The sequence below is a fragment of the Leopardus geoffroyi genome, chromosome B2 (genome assembly GCF_018350155.1).
Source record: "Leopardus geoffroyi isolate Oge1 chromosome B2, O.geoffroyi_Oge1_pat1.0, whole genome shotgun sequence".
NCBI lineage: Eukaryota > Metazoa > Chordata > Mammalia > Carnivora > Felidae > Leopardus > Leopardus geoffroyi.
This window is the reverse complement of record NC_059332.1, coordinates 24,472,828-24,489,879: the sequence shown is the minus strand read 5'-3', so window position 1 is coordinate 24,489,879 and position 17,052 is coordinate 24,472,828. Positions and strand designations below refer to the sequence as shown.

Genomic DNA, 17,052 nt, shown 5'->3' with positions numbered 1-17,052 from the left:
AAAAATAAATAAATGTTGAAAAAAAAAATTTTTTTTTAAAAATAAATAAATAAATAAAAGACTGCTGTTAAATCCTTTTTGTTCTTCCAGTTTTATTGAGATACACTTGACATACAAAAGGACTAATGTTCAATCTTTCCTACAAGGCATAAAATTTTAAAAATAATCTATTGTCAATGTGGAAGGGAACCACTAAAAAAAAAACAGGAAACAAAAAACAACAAGCTCAAAAAAAGTGGGGAAAAAATACCTAGGAATAAAGTTAACCAAGGAGGTGAAAGACTTGTACTCTGAAAACTATGAAATGTTGATGAAAGAAATTAAAGACAACACAAATAGAAAGGTATTCCATGCTCATGGATTAGAAGAATGAATACTGTTAAAATGTCCATATACCCAAAGCAATCTACAGATATAATGCAATCCCTGTCAAAAAACCAACAGCATTTTTCACAGAACTAGAACAAATAATACTAAAACTGTGTGGACACACAATCTCAAATAGCCAGAGCAACCTTGAGAAAGAACAAAGCTGAGGGCATCATAATTCCAGATTTCAAGTTATACTACAAAGCTGCAGTAATCAAAAGTAGACACATAGATCAATAGAACAAAATAGCCCAGATAAAAAACCCCACACTTATATGGTAAATTAATCTATGACAAAAGAGGTAAGAAAACACAGTGGGGAAAAGACAGTCTGTTTAACAAATAGTGTTGGGAAAACTGGTCAGCTATATGCAAAAGAATGAAACTGGAACTCTATATTACATAATGCACAAAAATAAACTCAAAATAAATTAAAGACCTAAATGTGAGACCTAAAACCATATAACTCCCAGAAGAAAACATAGGCAGTAATTTCTTTGACATCAGCCATCACACAATTTTTCTAGGTATGTCTCTTCAGGCAACAGGAAGTAAAGCAAAATTAGACCACTGAGACACAAAAGAAACAGCTTTTGCACAGCAAAGGAAACCATTAACAAAATGACAAGGTAACCTAATGAATGGGAGAATATATTTGCAAATTATATGTCTGATGAGTTAATATCCAAAGTATATAAAGAAACCATACAACCTAAAAACAAAAAACTAAAACAAAAACAAACAAAAACAAGAATAACCTGATTAAAAATGGGCAGAGCACCTGAATACACATTTTTCCAAAAAAGACATACAGATGGCCAATAAGCACATGAAAAGATACTCAACATCACAAATCAACAGCAAAATGCAAATCAAAACCACATGAGATATCATTTTACACCTGTTAGAATGGCTAGAATCAAAAAGACAAGAAATAACAAGTGTTGCAAAGATGTGGAAAAAAAGAAATCCTTGTACACTGCTAGTGAATAATATAAGTCGGTCCAGCCACTGTAGAAAACATTATGGAGGTTCCTCAAAAGATTAAAAATTACAAATAGAATGATCCAGTAATTCCACTACTGAATATTTACCCAAAGAAACTTAAAACACTAATTGAAAAAGATATATGCAACCCTATGTTTATTGCACCATTATTACAATAGCCAAGATTTGGAAGCAACCCAAGTGTCCATCCATAGATGAATGGATAAAGATGATGTGGTACATATATACAATGAAATACTATTCAGCCATATAAAAGGATAAGATGTTGTCATTTGCAACAACATGAATGGACCTAAAGGGTACAATGCTAAGTGAAATAAGTCAGACATACAAACACGAATACCATATGATTTCATTCACAGATGAAAATTTAAGAAACGAAACAACAACAACAAAAACAGACTCTTAGACACAGAGAACAAATTAGTGATTGCCAGAAGGGAGGTGGGTGGATGGGTGAGATAGATCAAGGGGATTAAGAGTACACTGATTGTGATGAGCCAGAGTAATGTACAGAATTGCTGATTCATTATATTGTACACTTGAAACAAATGTAACACTGTGTGTTAATTATGTATCAATTTTTTAAAAAGTAGGAAAAAAGTGAAAGAAAATTACTAAAGAAAGTAAACTGCTCCATTAGGAAATATTCACCTGATGCAAAATAAAGTAGTGAAAAAGAGACAGAGGGACGAAAACCACATTAGACACATAGGAAACAAAGTAAAATGGCAGACATAAATCCAACTGTACCAATACATTGAATGCAAATGAATGAAACATTCTACTCAAAAGGCTGAGATCTTTAGACAAGACTAAAAAAAATAAGATCCAACTATGTGCTGTTTATAGGAGACACACAACAATGGTATATCATGTAAGCAACAACCAGTGGAAAGCTGAATTGCTGTACTAATACAAGACAAAATAAACTAAAAATTTTTCAAAAGAGGGACATTTGGAATGATAAAAGTGTCAACCCAAACGGAAAATGTTTATAAACATTAATGCACCAAATAACAGAAATGAAAGGAGAAACAAACAACTCAATAATAATTGAAGTCATTAAGACCCCACTTTCAATTAGACATCTAAGACAGTCTGAAGCATGATATGACTAAAACAGAACCTTCATTTCCCCCACTTAAAATTTGCTCTTCCTTCAGTCTCTATCTCTGTAAGCAGCAACTGCCATCCAATTGCTCGAGCCACAAACTGTTAACTTACTGTCCCTTGCACCCCACATCCAATGAATCAATGAATTCTATAGCTTGTCCTTTCAAATTGTATCCAGAATCCAACCACTTTTTCCATTTCCACCCTGGTTGAAACACCATCATCACTCACCAGGAATACTGAATTACACTCCTAACTGGATTCCACCTTTTGTTCTCTGGTGCCCTGCTGTGTATCCTCATACAGCAGCCAAGTGAACCTTCTAAAATTAATTAAATCAGATTGTTCCTCAACCCTGAACTTACTCTGTAAATCTGAAATGAAATCTAAATTCTACTACCTTTGTTTTTCAGCTTTTTCCCTACTTACTGCACTCTCTTTGCACTGAACCCATTTATAATGTAATTCTTAAAAATAACGTGTGTATGTATAAAAAGTGAGAAAGAATAGGACCTACTATAAAATGTGAATAGTAATTATATATGGGTAAATTATAGCCAAATATAGTTTTTTATTGCAAAGAAGTATTTCTAAGTTATGTTTTGATGAATAACTTATGTAGTAAAATATATAAAAAGCTGCGTATAAAACCTCTTAGACCCAATGTGGTGATAGTATTTAACTATATACAAAATCTGGAAATAAACCATGCATGTCACTAATTTAAAAAAATTAGAACAAGAGAAATTTTAAAAATCAAAAATCGAAAAAAAATTTTACATGTAGGAATGGTAGTATTTACCAATATATATGATCCAGGCACTTTCGTGCATTATTTCAATTAATTCTCATAATAACACTTTGTGATGAGAACTGTTATCCTCATGTTACTGACGTGTAAAATGAGGCTCAGAAAGGTTAAATAAGTTGCTGGAAGTGGCAGAGTGGTGAAGCCCATTGCCTTGAATGGTCGTGTTCTAAATACTATGGTAAATTCGGCTTCATCATAGGCATATACAATAGTGCAAAACTAAAATGACATAGACATCCAGTAACAGTGAAAAAAAAGGACATCATGTAAAAATGCTTACTGAACGTAGAATTATGTAGAATATATGGGTATGTTACATGAAAAAGCCAACTATCGCATTCTACTCAGGAGTACAAAAAATTTAGTATTTCATATGGAAATAGGTCAAAATAAGCCAATACATTAATGTTGGTCCAGTTTGGGCAATAGAACTTGGACGGTTTTGTTTTCTTTTGCTATTTGTATTTTCCAGATTTTCGTGAATGCGTCAGAACTGCTTTTAAAACAACAACAAAAAGAAAACCCTAAATTACATGGAACAAAAAGTTTTGTTTGTAAAAGAAAAACTCAGCCTCCAGTGTCTTCCCAGCTATAGATTTCAAGTCTGGATCTAAACTAGGTAAAACTTATTTAAAAGGTGATCTACAGTCTTATAATTGACATCTGGGGACTTTCCATGGACCAGTTTTCTTCAAAGGATCTTATGATACTCTATTTTCTTTGTAGCCTACGTTAAAATGGGCCTATTAAGAGCTTATCGGGATTGATGCCCGTGTAGCTTAGATGGTCCAAACCTAATTATCTCTTTCCACAGAAAGAACGTAATTCAAAAGCATTTCCAAACTACCTCTGGAGTGTGTATCTTGCACGAAAGTAGTAATACTTAAAAGGAAGGAAAGGTGGTTAAAAAAAAAAAAAGTCAAAACCGCAGGCTTGTTCTCAAAACCTTGTCTCAGGGCCAGTAAACTTTTTTGGTAGTAGGGCGCCAAGCGTTGTGGGTTTTACGCTCTCTGTTGGCAAAACAAAGTCGACCTCTGCTTTTTTGAATTCGGTCTTCACGGGGGTCAACAAGGTGTCTCAGGGCCGCGGGAGCCCGCGACGCCAGGTCCCCGGGGCCCCCAGGCCGCGGCTTCTAGGTAGGACCTACTCAGTACCAGTCGGACCGGCCGGGCGACTCCGGGAAACCGCCTTGTCGGTAAAACCGGCAAGAGCGGCGCGCCTCACAGGGACCAAAGAGCGCAGGCTCAAGGCCGGAGGGAGGAGACACAGTAGCTGGGCGGGTCGGCCAGGCGCGGCGCGAAGGTACCGACTAGAAATAATCAGCTCTTATCCTGCATCCGCCGCTACAGGGCGGGCTCTCCCTGGTAAGGCGGGCCGCGGCCGCCTCAGGCACGCCCACCCTTTGCCCCTGACGCACGCACACATGCACGCACGCACGCGCTACCCTGGGCGCGCGGGCGGAGCGCCCACAGACAGGGAAGCGCGTGCTCGCGGAGGCGCCGTCGCGTCAGGGACTTCTGGCGGGCGGGTTCTGCGCATATGCTGTCCCTTCCGCGCCTGCTAGGTGTAGGAATGCCTGCGGCTCTAAGGTGCAGAGGTTCTCGAATTCTGGGAGGAAAAGCAGCAAGAGTGAAAAGTTGGGTTTAAGTTTCTCTTACTAAACGTTTGCGGAATTATTAAACTAATAAGTGATGTTTGCTTTAATTTTAACTCTGCCTTCCCTAAATCCTGTTCTTCCAAAACTGCAACACAACTTTGGGGGAATCTTTTGACAAATCCCTCCTAGTGCGGTCTGAACTGGTAGTAACCGTGCAAGCGAATTGGTGAGAAAATCTTAATGGAAATTTGCCAGTATCATTTTGTGAAGAGTTCCTTCTTTTTCTATGCTTTAAAAAATAAAACAAACAAAAAAACGTGAAGGGTCTGTCCAAGTCTAAACTTGAGCCAGTCATAATGTGGCTTCAAACCTGAATAATTTAGCGTCTGTTCTGCCCATTTTTACCCACAACTCATATAGCATGGCTAGCACAGGTAACGCATATTAAATTGTCAAATTACTATGTTTTACATTAGAAACTAATGTAACATTGCATGTCAACTATAATTCAATTAAGAAATTTTTTAGAATCATAAAGCAGAGGGGACCAGGGAGATAATAATATGATTGAGGAAATTGGAATTGACCTGTGAGCTCTCTGCTACTCAGCAACAAGGAAGAGACTACAGCCTCTGGACCCAGAGAAAATAAGGTGTATCTGGATGGTAATACAGTGTTCTTTCCATTACCTTTATTTTTTTATTTTTTAAAGGGCCCTCCCCCTTATTTTTTTTCCACCATTACCTTTAACTCAAAACACATTTGAATATCAAAGAGCTGTGTTGGTGGGTACTCAATAAATAGATGCTAAACAAATGACATTTCTGTGGGAAGCAGCAGAGTAAGAGGGAAAGAGCACAGACTTGCATGTTAGATTTCATCTCATACCCTGGCTTGGCACTTAGGAACTGAGTCATCATAAGCAAGTTCCCTTACCTCCAAGTGCCAGTGTGCTAGGCTTCTTTTGCCTTAAAGTATATTCTACTTTATATCCAAGATGAGATCTTACAGGTTTGCACTTATTTCCAAGAAGAAATCTAATAGGTTTACACATACATACACTATGTTCATCTCTTTTAACTTAAAATTTTATTTTTAAATTTTTTTTGTTATTTTAATACATTTGAGCCAATCTGGCTACAAGGACACGTGGCCTTGCCTTCACTTGGAGTGGGACAGAGAATATAATAAACCATAAATATAAGGCTGAATTCATACTATTTGAAAAGGTATACAGGGATTTGAATCTAGAGGCAGGAAGCAATTAGAGCTCTGAAATCCCACAGATAGATAAATATATGGTTTAAGATAGAAACCATCCTTAACATATTTCTGGAACCTTTTTCCTCTGAAAAAAAAGTCTTCCAAGTTATTAAACCTGAATCTCATTGTTAAGAACAAGAAAAATCCTTCACAAAGAAAACGATGTAATTAAGGACCACATAAAGAAATGCTACAATGGAGTTGGGGAGGAAAGGGAATCCACAAAAATCAGTAATTACCCAAGGATTAGTGTTCCATATTAAGAGAGTCCACAAAGGTAAAACGCTGAACATTTTAAACAGGTTAAGGAGTCAACCAACGAAAGACTCATTTTGTGCGAATGTTTGTAAATCTTCCCCTCCGAAAACCAAGATATATAACAAGCCAGGTAGTATGAGCTCCAATTTCTACGGTTAAACCAAACTCAGTAAGAATGAAAGTGATGGTCACCTGATTTCAGGTATCATAATATAAAGATACTTTTGAGAGAACGTAAAAACCTACATGGTGTTAAAAGCTCTCCAAGAGCCAGTACATATTTTCTCATAAAACATTCCATTTAATCCCATTAATGTAGAATTCATTATTACAGAAAAACAAAATCGCATTAAGTGATTTGGACCAAAAATGTTACTGAACCAGCAAACCTAAAGGCTCCTGAATCGTTACTCTTGAACAGTAAAAGCTGAAAGAAATTCAAACGTTTCAAATAAATCTAACAATTAATATTTCCATATTAAAAGACATTTACATTCTAAAACAGCCCTAACTTCCCAGTATTCTCAAAATGTCTTTCACCAACTCTCCTTCAATGCCACTTGAGATTGGGTTATCTAACCAGTAACGAGGTATTATGCCTCCAACGCAGCCCCGAAGCCAAATCATATTGTTTGCCCTAGTTGGAGAATTAACTCAACTTGTGGGCCCCACCGTGAAACCAGTTCTCGGAACCGCACACAAAATACCGATATCCCACTCACTCTGGTCCCTTCTCTAGCAAGTTTCCAGAGCCAAACGTTCGGTGCTAATACTAACTACCGGGCAAGCCCCAGTCACTCGTCACTAAACCCTTGGCAGGTGCCGCCTATACTTCCACACGCCCAACCCCCGTCCCGGAACTTGCGTCATGGCGCTCGTGCGCTCTGTCCCCGGATGCACTTTTATATCCGGATTCTTAGAGCGGACTCAGAGCTCCACGGTTCCCTACGCGGTTAGCACATGCGCGACGCCTCTGCTCCCTCTTCCACCACTTCCACTAGCTTCCACCGTCCGGGAAGCCGTCGCCACCGCCGCCGAGGAGTCAGGAAGTTCAAGATGGCCGCCGCCGAGACTCTGTCGCTGCGGGAACAGCCCGAGTGAGTAGTCTCTGTGAGCTGTGCGGAAGGCCGGAGCCCAGGAGACTGCCGAGTGGGAAACGGCGGAGACCTGCACGGGCTGGCGGGAAAGTTCAGGCCTAACGGCGAGAGCCAAACTTTGCCTTTCCCCGCGCGATACGTTGTTGGGCGGGAGGCTTGGGGGGCGGGCGGGCGGCCTTCGAGCTTCGCTTTCCCGGAGGCCACGGCTGTTGGGTCGGAGGCGGCCGCGGCCTGCCTCGCGTCGTTGCCCTGGGAGGCGTACGCGCGAGCGGCCTCTACAGGTCCCGTGCGCGAGGCGGCTGCCGCGACCGTGCGGTCGCGCCTTCGTATTCCTCCCGCAGGGACCGAGCGGAGCTCCTTGGCTGCAGCACTGAGCGGCATCGGTGTTGGCACCCGAGGAGCAGTGGCGGCAGGGAGGCAAGCGATAATACTTTTCTTCTGCATGCAGTAACCTGCCGTTGTCCTGCTGCTGGTGTCAATTTTAGGACCTGAAAGTAGGGAGGAGGGGATGCTAGGACCACCTCTTTGAATATCCCAGACGTATATAATAGCGGGGTGCTTCGTTTCCTCACCCCGGTGCTCTTAATCCAGCATCACTCGATATATTTTTTCCCCCTCTGCCTAGTGGCAGCTTATTTGCCAACTTGCAAACTTGAGGCAAAGTAAGATCAAGTCCTTGGTTTTGAGGCCTGACGTTTTTGGCCTGAGTTTATAGGGCTTCTTGGGAGTATGAGTGGAAGAAATAGTAGCTACTTCCAAACCCAAGTGCTTTATGTCTGTAATTAAGGTAACGTAAGAATCGATGTGGCCGAGTGAAAATATAACTTGTATGTGCTGCAAAGTCTGATCTTTGCTTAAAAGCAGCATTTTGTTCCCCTCTTCGTGTTTGGAAAACTCAAACAAGAACCTAAAAGAAAGTGGATTTTAAAAGAGTGTTCATATAGCGACCGTTTTGTGCATCAGCATTAGCTTGCCTTTTTTTTTTTTTTTTTTTTAAACCCATCTTAGGAGAGAGGTAGATCTAGTCTCCCAGCAACTAGAGACTGAGAGGAGAAATTTTTACTACCAGGCAGCCCAACACGTCATTGCTGTGCATCCAGTTTTGGACTCCTCAGTCATTTGCTTTACTCAGAATTACACTGAGTTTTTCATTAAGGGCTTTTGAAAGCTTTATTATTTTTACAATTTTGACTTAGAGCAATTGGGTTGTAAGTTTTACCTAGACTTTGCCTCTTTGTTTCTCATTGAGTTCACAGTGTGGCACAGTTACAGTATTTATGTCATAGTAAAAATGTTATACAGCTGTTTTTTCTAGCGATCTCTTTAACGTTCTTTAGTATTATGTCCATTTGTTTGATTTGAGGGACCATTCAGATTCATTTTGACGAGTGCTTGAGCCATATTTTCTATGCATATTCAAATACTCGTCTTAATATTTATTTAGGCCCCTGCAATATGAATGCCACTGAAATAAACCTTGATTCCACATCCCCTTCGCACAGAACTCTTGGTATAACTGGAGTATTTGTTCTGTAAGTGTCCCACTTATTTTAAAATGTTTGACAAAGAAAATAAATTTAGTATGAAAGCAAGCACTGTGTGTGCTGCTCATAGTGAATGCTGGGATGTAATATCTACACAGTTCTTTAGAGGACACTGAGTAGTTTACAGTTGTATGGACTCTATTCAAAGTGGAACGTTTGAGAAGAAATAAATATGAAAAACAGCTTTTAAGTTCCCTGAAGGCTTTTTAATGACTTTTACGTTTGTCCATCTCTTTAGCTCTGCCTCTTTGGTGGTTTTAAACATTTAAGTTTTTATCTGCATTCACTTATTTGCACTTACCAAGTACTAGGTACTATTCAAAGCACTGAACGGCTGTCTTATCGTTATAATGACCCTTTGGAAGTGGATACAGTTGTTTCCTATATTTTACAGATGATGAAACTAAAGCACAGAGAAATTAAGTGTATTTAGCCAGCCAGGGTCACACTAAGTGATAGACCCAAGATTTAAACCCAGGAAGTCTGATTCTAGAGACCTGCTCCTAACTGTTGTACAGTCTGGTCACCCACTATACATTGTGGTTCCTTTTTAAAATATCCTTTAGGGTTTGAAATCATTTTTATTTACTTCCATTGTCCCCAAAAGGTCCATTTTTTTAATGTGACAGTTCTAATTCTTTGAAGCTTAATTTTTCACACCCGATTTGGAAAAGGAGGGACAGAGGAGTTCATTTTAAGACTACTTGGTCTTTTGAATCATTCTTATTTTTTATGTCTATGTGAATACTGTGTTAAAGTAGTTTAACTTATCAGAGAAGCAGGCTTAAATTACTTTCTTTGTAAAGAAGTAATGGCATTCACTTTGCTCTCCATTCTCTGTTTCCAAAACATTAATTGAATGCCTCCCAAATAAGATGTCATTAGGAGCATTCTTACGAAAAAATTTGAAAGAAGAAATTAAAATAACACTGGTGGTTTGTAATTAGTCTTTATTTTAAACTTTATTTTAAAGTTGTTTCATTGCTGTTTTCTTTGTGTCAGATGCCTAGAGACCCTTGTTTGAAGGATGAAACTTGTACATTGCATTTAACAAAATAAATGAATAAATACTGTTAAACACCCCTATAGTCTTCACTTCAAATTCAGCTTTGTTTCCAAATAATGTAATTTGAAGGATGTTTCTCAGTTCTCAATGAGTATGACAAATAATTGTAGATCGTGTTGGTTTAAACATACACCTGCTAAATGTGTAGTGTTCAGTTGCAAAATGTAAATTTACATTTGTGGGAGTTATATGCCTGTATTTATTATAAATATAAACTATGCAAAAAGACTATGAGATTTATCAAGGTACCTTTCCCTAAAGTTTTAGAAAAAAGTTGTTGATAATGAACCTAAATTAGCTGCCTTAGCACAAGCTTGTTATATGCAATATGCCTTTGCTTCATTGAGTTCAGGTTTTCCTGATGTACCTAATCAGACTTCAATTGGTATATTCTATGGAATTTGCATTGAGAGAGCCAACTGAGGAGGGCGTAAATGTCTGCTAACCCTAATGTAGGAGAACTCTAGAATTAAGGTTGAATTGACTTAGTAGGCCCTAAGGTGCTTGTAGCATTTTTATCAGTAAGGTAGTCATTATTTCTTGAGGTTAACAGTCACTAAGATACATTAGAAACAAGGATCACTCATGGGAGTAACTCTTAAGTGACATTGGGCATCACAGTGTAGCTTCTGATTCTCAGAAGCTTTAGGAGCTAGGTTTTCTTTTGAAGGAAATTACTTCCTTTGTGGGTAAACTCTTAAGAATTTTGATTTGAAACTCCTTGGAGACTTGTAACTTGTAGAAGAAAGCATTAGAAAAGTGTTCAAAGGGTATATTTTTCCTGGGTAGGGAGCTGATTAAATTTTAAATTATTTTGAGTTATTGCATTCACCAGATAGGTGTGTGCACTGTGTGAGGCACTGGAGATCTGACTGAGCAAAACCAAATTGTTTTCCTGTTAAGAGGTAAGAGTATAGTATAGCAATATAAACCCAACTGTAATCTCATGAATACAGTTTTTATGTGTTATTCTATACAAATTATTTCATTGACACAAATTACTTAATACCTGCTTACTATAGGTTAGACAATTTACTAGGTCTTAGTGCAGTGAACTACGCAGATTAAAAGTCTGCTCTCATAAGACTTGTGTTACGATAGGCAAAGACAAAAACTTGGTTGCAGTTACTTTAGAGAAAAAAATAGGAAGGGAATATGTGTGTGGTATAGTGAGGGTTGTGATTTAAATGAATTGGTGAGGAAAACTTGACTGAGAAAGTACTTTGAGCAAAGGCCTGAGTTAGGCAAAGGAACCAGCAATGTATGCATCTGGGGAAAGCATTCCAGGTGGAGAAACAGCAAGTACAAGTACCAGGGCCCTGAGGTAGGGGTGTACCTGTTCAAGGTGAGTGGTGTGGCTGAATGACTGAAGCATGGTGAGTGTGGGACAAAAGTAGGATCAAAGTGTTGGGAAGGTTGGGCAGATAGTGTAGGGCTTTGTAAACAATTTTGGTTTTTACTCTGAATAAAATATGAAGCAATAATCAAGTTTCACACAGAGTAGGGATAGGATCTGACATTTTAAAATCCATCTTCAGTCAATTGGAAGAGCTCTTGACTCTCTTGGAATGTAATACTAGCCTTCTCACTAGCTTGATGTATGTGTGACTGAAGGCAAGACCATTGAACTTCCTTGAAACTTAAAATCTCTGTCGTGGTGACTGAGACAGTATTTCTTCAGTGCTTTGTGTGGTAGCCTTTTACATGCAAACTCAACATTCTTAGCATCAGCTCTGACAGCTCCACAGTGTCCTAGTGAGTAAGTAGATTTATCCAGTCTCTAAAGAATAATAATCTCTTACTTTGGGGGTCCTAGGTTTGTTCTAGGCACTATTGTGAGCCTTGATAACATCTGTTAATCCATGCAATCCTCAGCTTACTTTGAGGTAGGGAATATTTTCTCCGTTTTGTAGATGAGGTGCCTGCAGACCAGAGAGAACTTAAAATTTGCCTAATGCACAACTAGTAAGCATTCGGACCAGGATTTGAACTCAGTCTGGCTTTGGAGACTGGCTTCCTAAGACACATTAGAGGATCTTTAGATAGTTTTGAGTTTTAGCTTGTTGACTAGAATTTTGTACTTTGGGCACTGAGATTTTATATACCTAAAAATCATTCGCAACCTTTAAACAGGTTCTCCATACCTGTCTCCATACCATGAATTAGCCTAATTCAGTTTTCCTCATATTTGCCCCCTAGAAGTCAAGTTTCCAGAAAAAAGACCTATGCTCCCACTTCCTAGGTTGTGCGATGGGAGATTTCAGGGGAAGGGATGTGGTTACCTGTATGAGAGTATAGTCTGTATAACAAAGTTGAAAGTCTTTGTATCTTCTACTTAAGTTTGTGATTTCCCCCTACCCATAATAGAACCATATTGTTTTTAACATAAAGATGTTACACTTTCTTTTTCCAAGTCTTTGAGAAAATTTGATGATCCAGAGAACGCTGCTATATTCTTTTTTCTCATACCCCATTAGAGAGAAGTCAGACCAAACTAAAACCTCTCAACTGGAAGGTACAGCTTTTTCTGCAGCTCTCTTCAGCACTTTCTCCTTTCTCACATTCCACAGTACCAAAATGGAGATTGGCAATCTGACAAAAATTTAAAGTTCTTGCCATGCGGTAGTTATATGTTCTTCATGTTCTCCACCTCCCTTCATTGTTGTCAACTAGTAACTTTCCAAGCCTACTCTGGTGTGTCCCCTCCGTCCTCTAGCCTTTTCAAGTTTACTGAAGACTGAGACCTAGCTGGAGGATCAGACTTGCCTCCCAACTCCTCTGTAATAGCAGTGTCCTTACAGACCACCTATCCAGTAACCTAATCTTGCAGTTCCTGGGCCTCTGACCCCAATTAGCCTCTAACTATCTCAGCCACTCATTCCCAGAATCTTGTGCAGTATCTCTTTATCTCCTGGAATTGGTCCATGGAGATCTTAACCACTAGACCAGTTACTTCATGAGTTTTGATGCCCTGACAACACTGATCTGCTTCTGGTTTGCTATTTATAACTGTGCCTTTTGTCACCTTTTTTTCTATCGAAAATACTCTTTTCCCTTGTTAATTTATTATTGTTTAGGACTATGTTACTCAACTTTTATTTTATAATCCATGTACCTTCTCAGTAAACATTCCTTCTCCTTTCACAGTCCTTGCTTAACACAGCTTGGGTTTTTCTTTGATCTCCTTGACCATTTTCAAAGTGGTTTTAGGTGATCCCTTGGTGTTCCCATAATGCCCTTATTTATGTTTTTATCATTGCCTTCTTGCAGTGTTTCATGTGACTTTCTTTTTCATTGGACTGTTATTTCCTTGAGAGTGGGAGATATGGTCTTGTACATCTTTGTTTTCCTGCTACCTTTTCTAATGCCTACATTGTGTAGTGATTTTTTAAAAAATTGAATTCCTTCGTTTTTTTGGCATGATAATTTTTCTAAAAGTACAGCAGTACATAATTTGAAGGATTTGGACAAAATAATCCGTATCTTCCTACAAAAATAGTGTTCTGAAGCCAGATGACTTAATGTTTTGATGTTTGTCTCATATTCTGGGGTGTGATGTTTTACTATGGAGTGATTTTAAAGGGGAAAGGTAATTAATGCCATTGTAGCCTGTGTTTAACCTGGGATTAACAATAGCAGGGATTTAGCAAAATAATTTAGCATCATAAACTAAGCATAGCCCAGGCATTTAAACACAAAAGCTACCCCCTTGATGTATTTAAATGTTTTTTTGCATGGTACCTATCAATATGAGCATATTTTGGGAAACTAATCTTTCATTTGAAATTTAAAGAGATTAAATAGCCCAGTGAACTGATATTGGTTGAACCATAGGCTATTGCTGATATTGGACTGTTGTTCACCTGCAGAAGACCCTTTGATGTCTTTCAGTCTAATACCACATGGTTGCTCATTGGGTACCACAGACTGAAAGTATAGTTCTCAATTTAAAGTGGAGAAAGAGATTAGTCTCCCAATGTATGTCAGTGTTTTATGGAAAAAAAAAATTGGAAGGGGGATGCCTTTGGTGTTAAATCTGTGTGAAAAATTCTGGTTTAAAAACAAATTACTGAGTGTTTAAATCAATATTAACGTTTTACTGTACCTGTTTTGGATTTTCTTTTTCTATTCAGTGTAATTATTTATCTTCCGTCATTGTGTATTTCTTCTATGTATTTTAGTGCAACCATTAGAAATAAAGCTAAACCACTATTTAAGTCAGTTTTGCCATGTATTTTGAAATGTCTGAAGCTGTTCTGAAAATATTTCAGTGACTAACTTCATGTATTACATTGAGATGTATTTATCATTATTTTGTTGTGATCAAATCTTGATAAATGATAGGATTTTGAAATGTGTTTGATACATTTATAGGATAGAAGATGCTGATAATTCCGAGAAGAGTGTAAATGAAGAAAATGGGGAAGTATCAGAAGACCAATCTCAAAATAAGCACAGTCGTCACAAAAAAAAGAAGCATAAACACAGAAGTAAACATAAGAAACATAAACATTCCTCAGAAGAAGATAAGGATAAAAAACATAAACATAAGCATAAACATAAGAAACACAAAAGAAAAGAGGTCATTGATGCCTCTGACAAAGAAGGTATGTCTCCAGCAAAAAGAACTAAACTTGATGATTTAGCTTTGCTGGAAGACTTGGAAAAACAGAGAGCCTTGATTAAAGCTGAACTTGATAATGAGTTAATGGAAGGAAAGGTCCAATCTGGGATGGGACTCATATTGCAAGGTTATGAGTCTGGCTCTGAAGAAGAGGGGGAGATTCATGAAAAGGCAAGAAATGGAAATAGGTCTAGTACCAGATCTTCAAGTACAAAGGGGAAACTCGAACTTATGGACAATAAAAATAGTACAAAAAAGCGAAGTAAAAGCAGATCCAAAGAACGGACTAGACATAGGTCTGATAAAAAGAAAAGTAAGGGAGGTGTTGAAATAGTTAAAGAAAAGACAACTAGGAGCAAATCAAAGGAGAGGAAAAAGTCCAAAAGTCCATCCAAAAGAAGTAAGTCTCAAGATCAAGCAAGGAAATCAAAATCCCCTACCCTTAGAAGGCGATCTCAAGAGAAAATTGGAAAGGCCAGATCTCCTACTGATGACAAGGTTAAAACCGAAGATAAAAGTAGGTCAAAAGATAGGAAAAAATCCCCAATTATAAATGAAAGTAGAAGTCGTGATCGAGGCAAAAAATCCAGATCCCCAGTTGATTTAAGAGGTAAATCCAAAGACAGAAGATCACGATCCAAAGAGAGAAAATCAAAACGGTCTGAAACAGATAAAGAAAAGAAGCCAATTAAATCTCCCTCTAAAGATGCTTCTTCTGGGAAAGAAAACAGGTCACCCAGTAGAAGACCTGGTCGAAGTCCTAAAAGAAGAAGTTTGTCTCCAAAACAGCGTGATAAATCAAGGAGAAGTAGATCTCCACTAGTAAATGATAGGAGGTCTAAGCAGAGCAAATCACCTTCTCGAACTCTGTCTCCTGGTAGAAGAGCCAAGAGCCGATCCTTGGAAAGAAAACGAAGAGAACCAGAAAGGAGACGACTTTCTTCTCCAAGGTAACTTTTGTTTTCAAAATATTAATGCTTTCCGCCAATACATCAGATTTTAAAAAGGAGAAACTAGAATTTGTGAACAATAAAAAAAAGTGGTGGTGTTAATATACTTTTAACATAGATCCTGCCCACTAACTATATTAACATTTGTACTTTTGTCAGCAAATATCTTGACTATGGGATTTAAAAATATCAAACTGTTGAATTATATATTAAAAATATTGAATTGAAATACTGAACTGTTGAATTGAGTTATATATTAAAAATATTGAATTGAAATGTTGACAGGTTTTTTTTCAAGTTCTTAATTTAGTACCTAATTTGCAGAATTACTCCTTTAAATCCAAATAATTTGGCTGATAAATCTATGTGTACCCATTTATGGGAATTTCTAGAGCAAGGATTATGACTTTATTGGACAGTATAGGCTTAAGATTTTAACTTTAAAAAAAGAGGTATCAATTTAAGGCTTGTGATGTGTCCATTCTCTTGAGTTGGCACAACTTTGAGTTCTGACAATATAAATTGGAACTACCAAATTTTTTGGCCCCCAAAATTAAATTCAAAGTGGACATTTTTTTTGTTACTAATTCATATACTTATAATCTCAATGTTTAAATAATAGTACCTTTTAATTTTAAGAATAGTGTAAGAAATGATTTTATTTTCTTAATAATAATGAAAGTAATTCATTTTTGCGTAATACTCTTGGCCCATCATATTTTTTTCTCATAAATACTCGTGATTCTCTCTCCTTATAAAGTGGAGTAACTCTTATACTCCATTTGTAAATGAGAAAAAAGATTGCAAGATTATCTAACTTACTTAGGATCATAGACCTAATAGGTAATTTAGGCACATGAAAGATTTTGGAAGAGGGGGTGGGGGTTGTTTAGTCTAAACTACTTCAGAAACACTTTTAGTATCTTTATATTTAATAAGCAGGTGAAATTATCAGCAGAGTTTAGCTTAAAAGAATGTTGGCTTATACAATGTGAAGATACAAATTCCTAGCCATTTACTCTGTGTGAGTATACATACAAGCTGACCTTGAAGTGTAAATGGTTCTCTGAAAAATTTTAAGAATGCTGTTTTCAAAATGCTGTATATTAGGAAATACTCTTGATTTTTCTAAATGACATTGTAATTAAATGGCCCCCTTCTTTCTTTAGCTTTCTAAATTGAGATGGTTGTTAGTGTTGCTGATTATGTCTTCTAAAGTGTTTCCAAATGATTCTTGTCTCTTTCAATTTTCTTTCCATTTGAAAAGGAAATTCTGAGCAGTTTATTAAGGACTAGAGTTGAATATTTGAAACAAAATTTTGTTTTAATTACAGAAAAGATACTAACTC

At 37.5% G+C, this 17,052-nt stretch overlaps 1 protein-coding gene across 14 annotated transcripts in view; it reads left to right on the top strand.

The window, feature by feature from the left end:
* The first annotated feature begins 7,318 nt into the window (after positions 1-7,318).
* The window catches only part of PRPF4B (pre-mRNA processing factor 4B), a 36,791-nt gene continuing 27,057 nt past the window's right edge, over positions 7,319-17,052 (top strand). For 13 of the 14 annotated variants that reach the window (XR_006717090.1, XR_006717091.1, XR_006717089.1 and 10 more), the window contains exons 1-2: positions 7,320-7,519; positions 14,504-15,703. Coding sequence is in view for 2 of the 14 variants with exons in the window: in XM_045497552.1 (XP_045353508.1) it covers positions 7,383-7,519; positions 14,504-15,703 (1,337 nt within the window). In the remaining 12 variants the exon portion in view is untranslated. Of the gene's footprint in view, positions 7,520-14,503; positions 15,704-17,052 lie in introns of all 14 variants that reach the window. The other variant, XM_045497554.1, reaches the window with a different exon arrangement.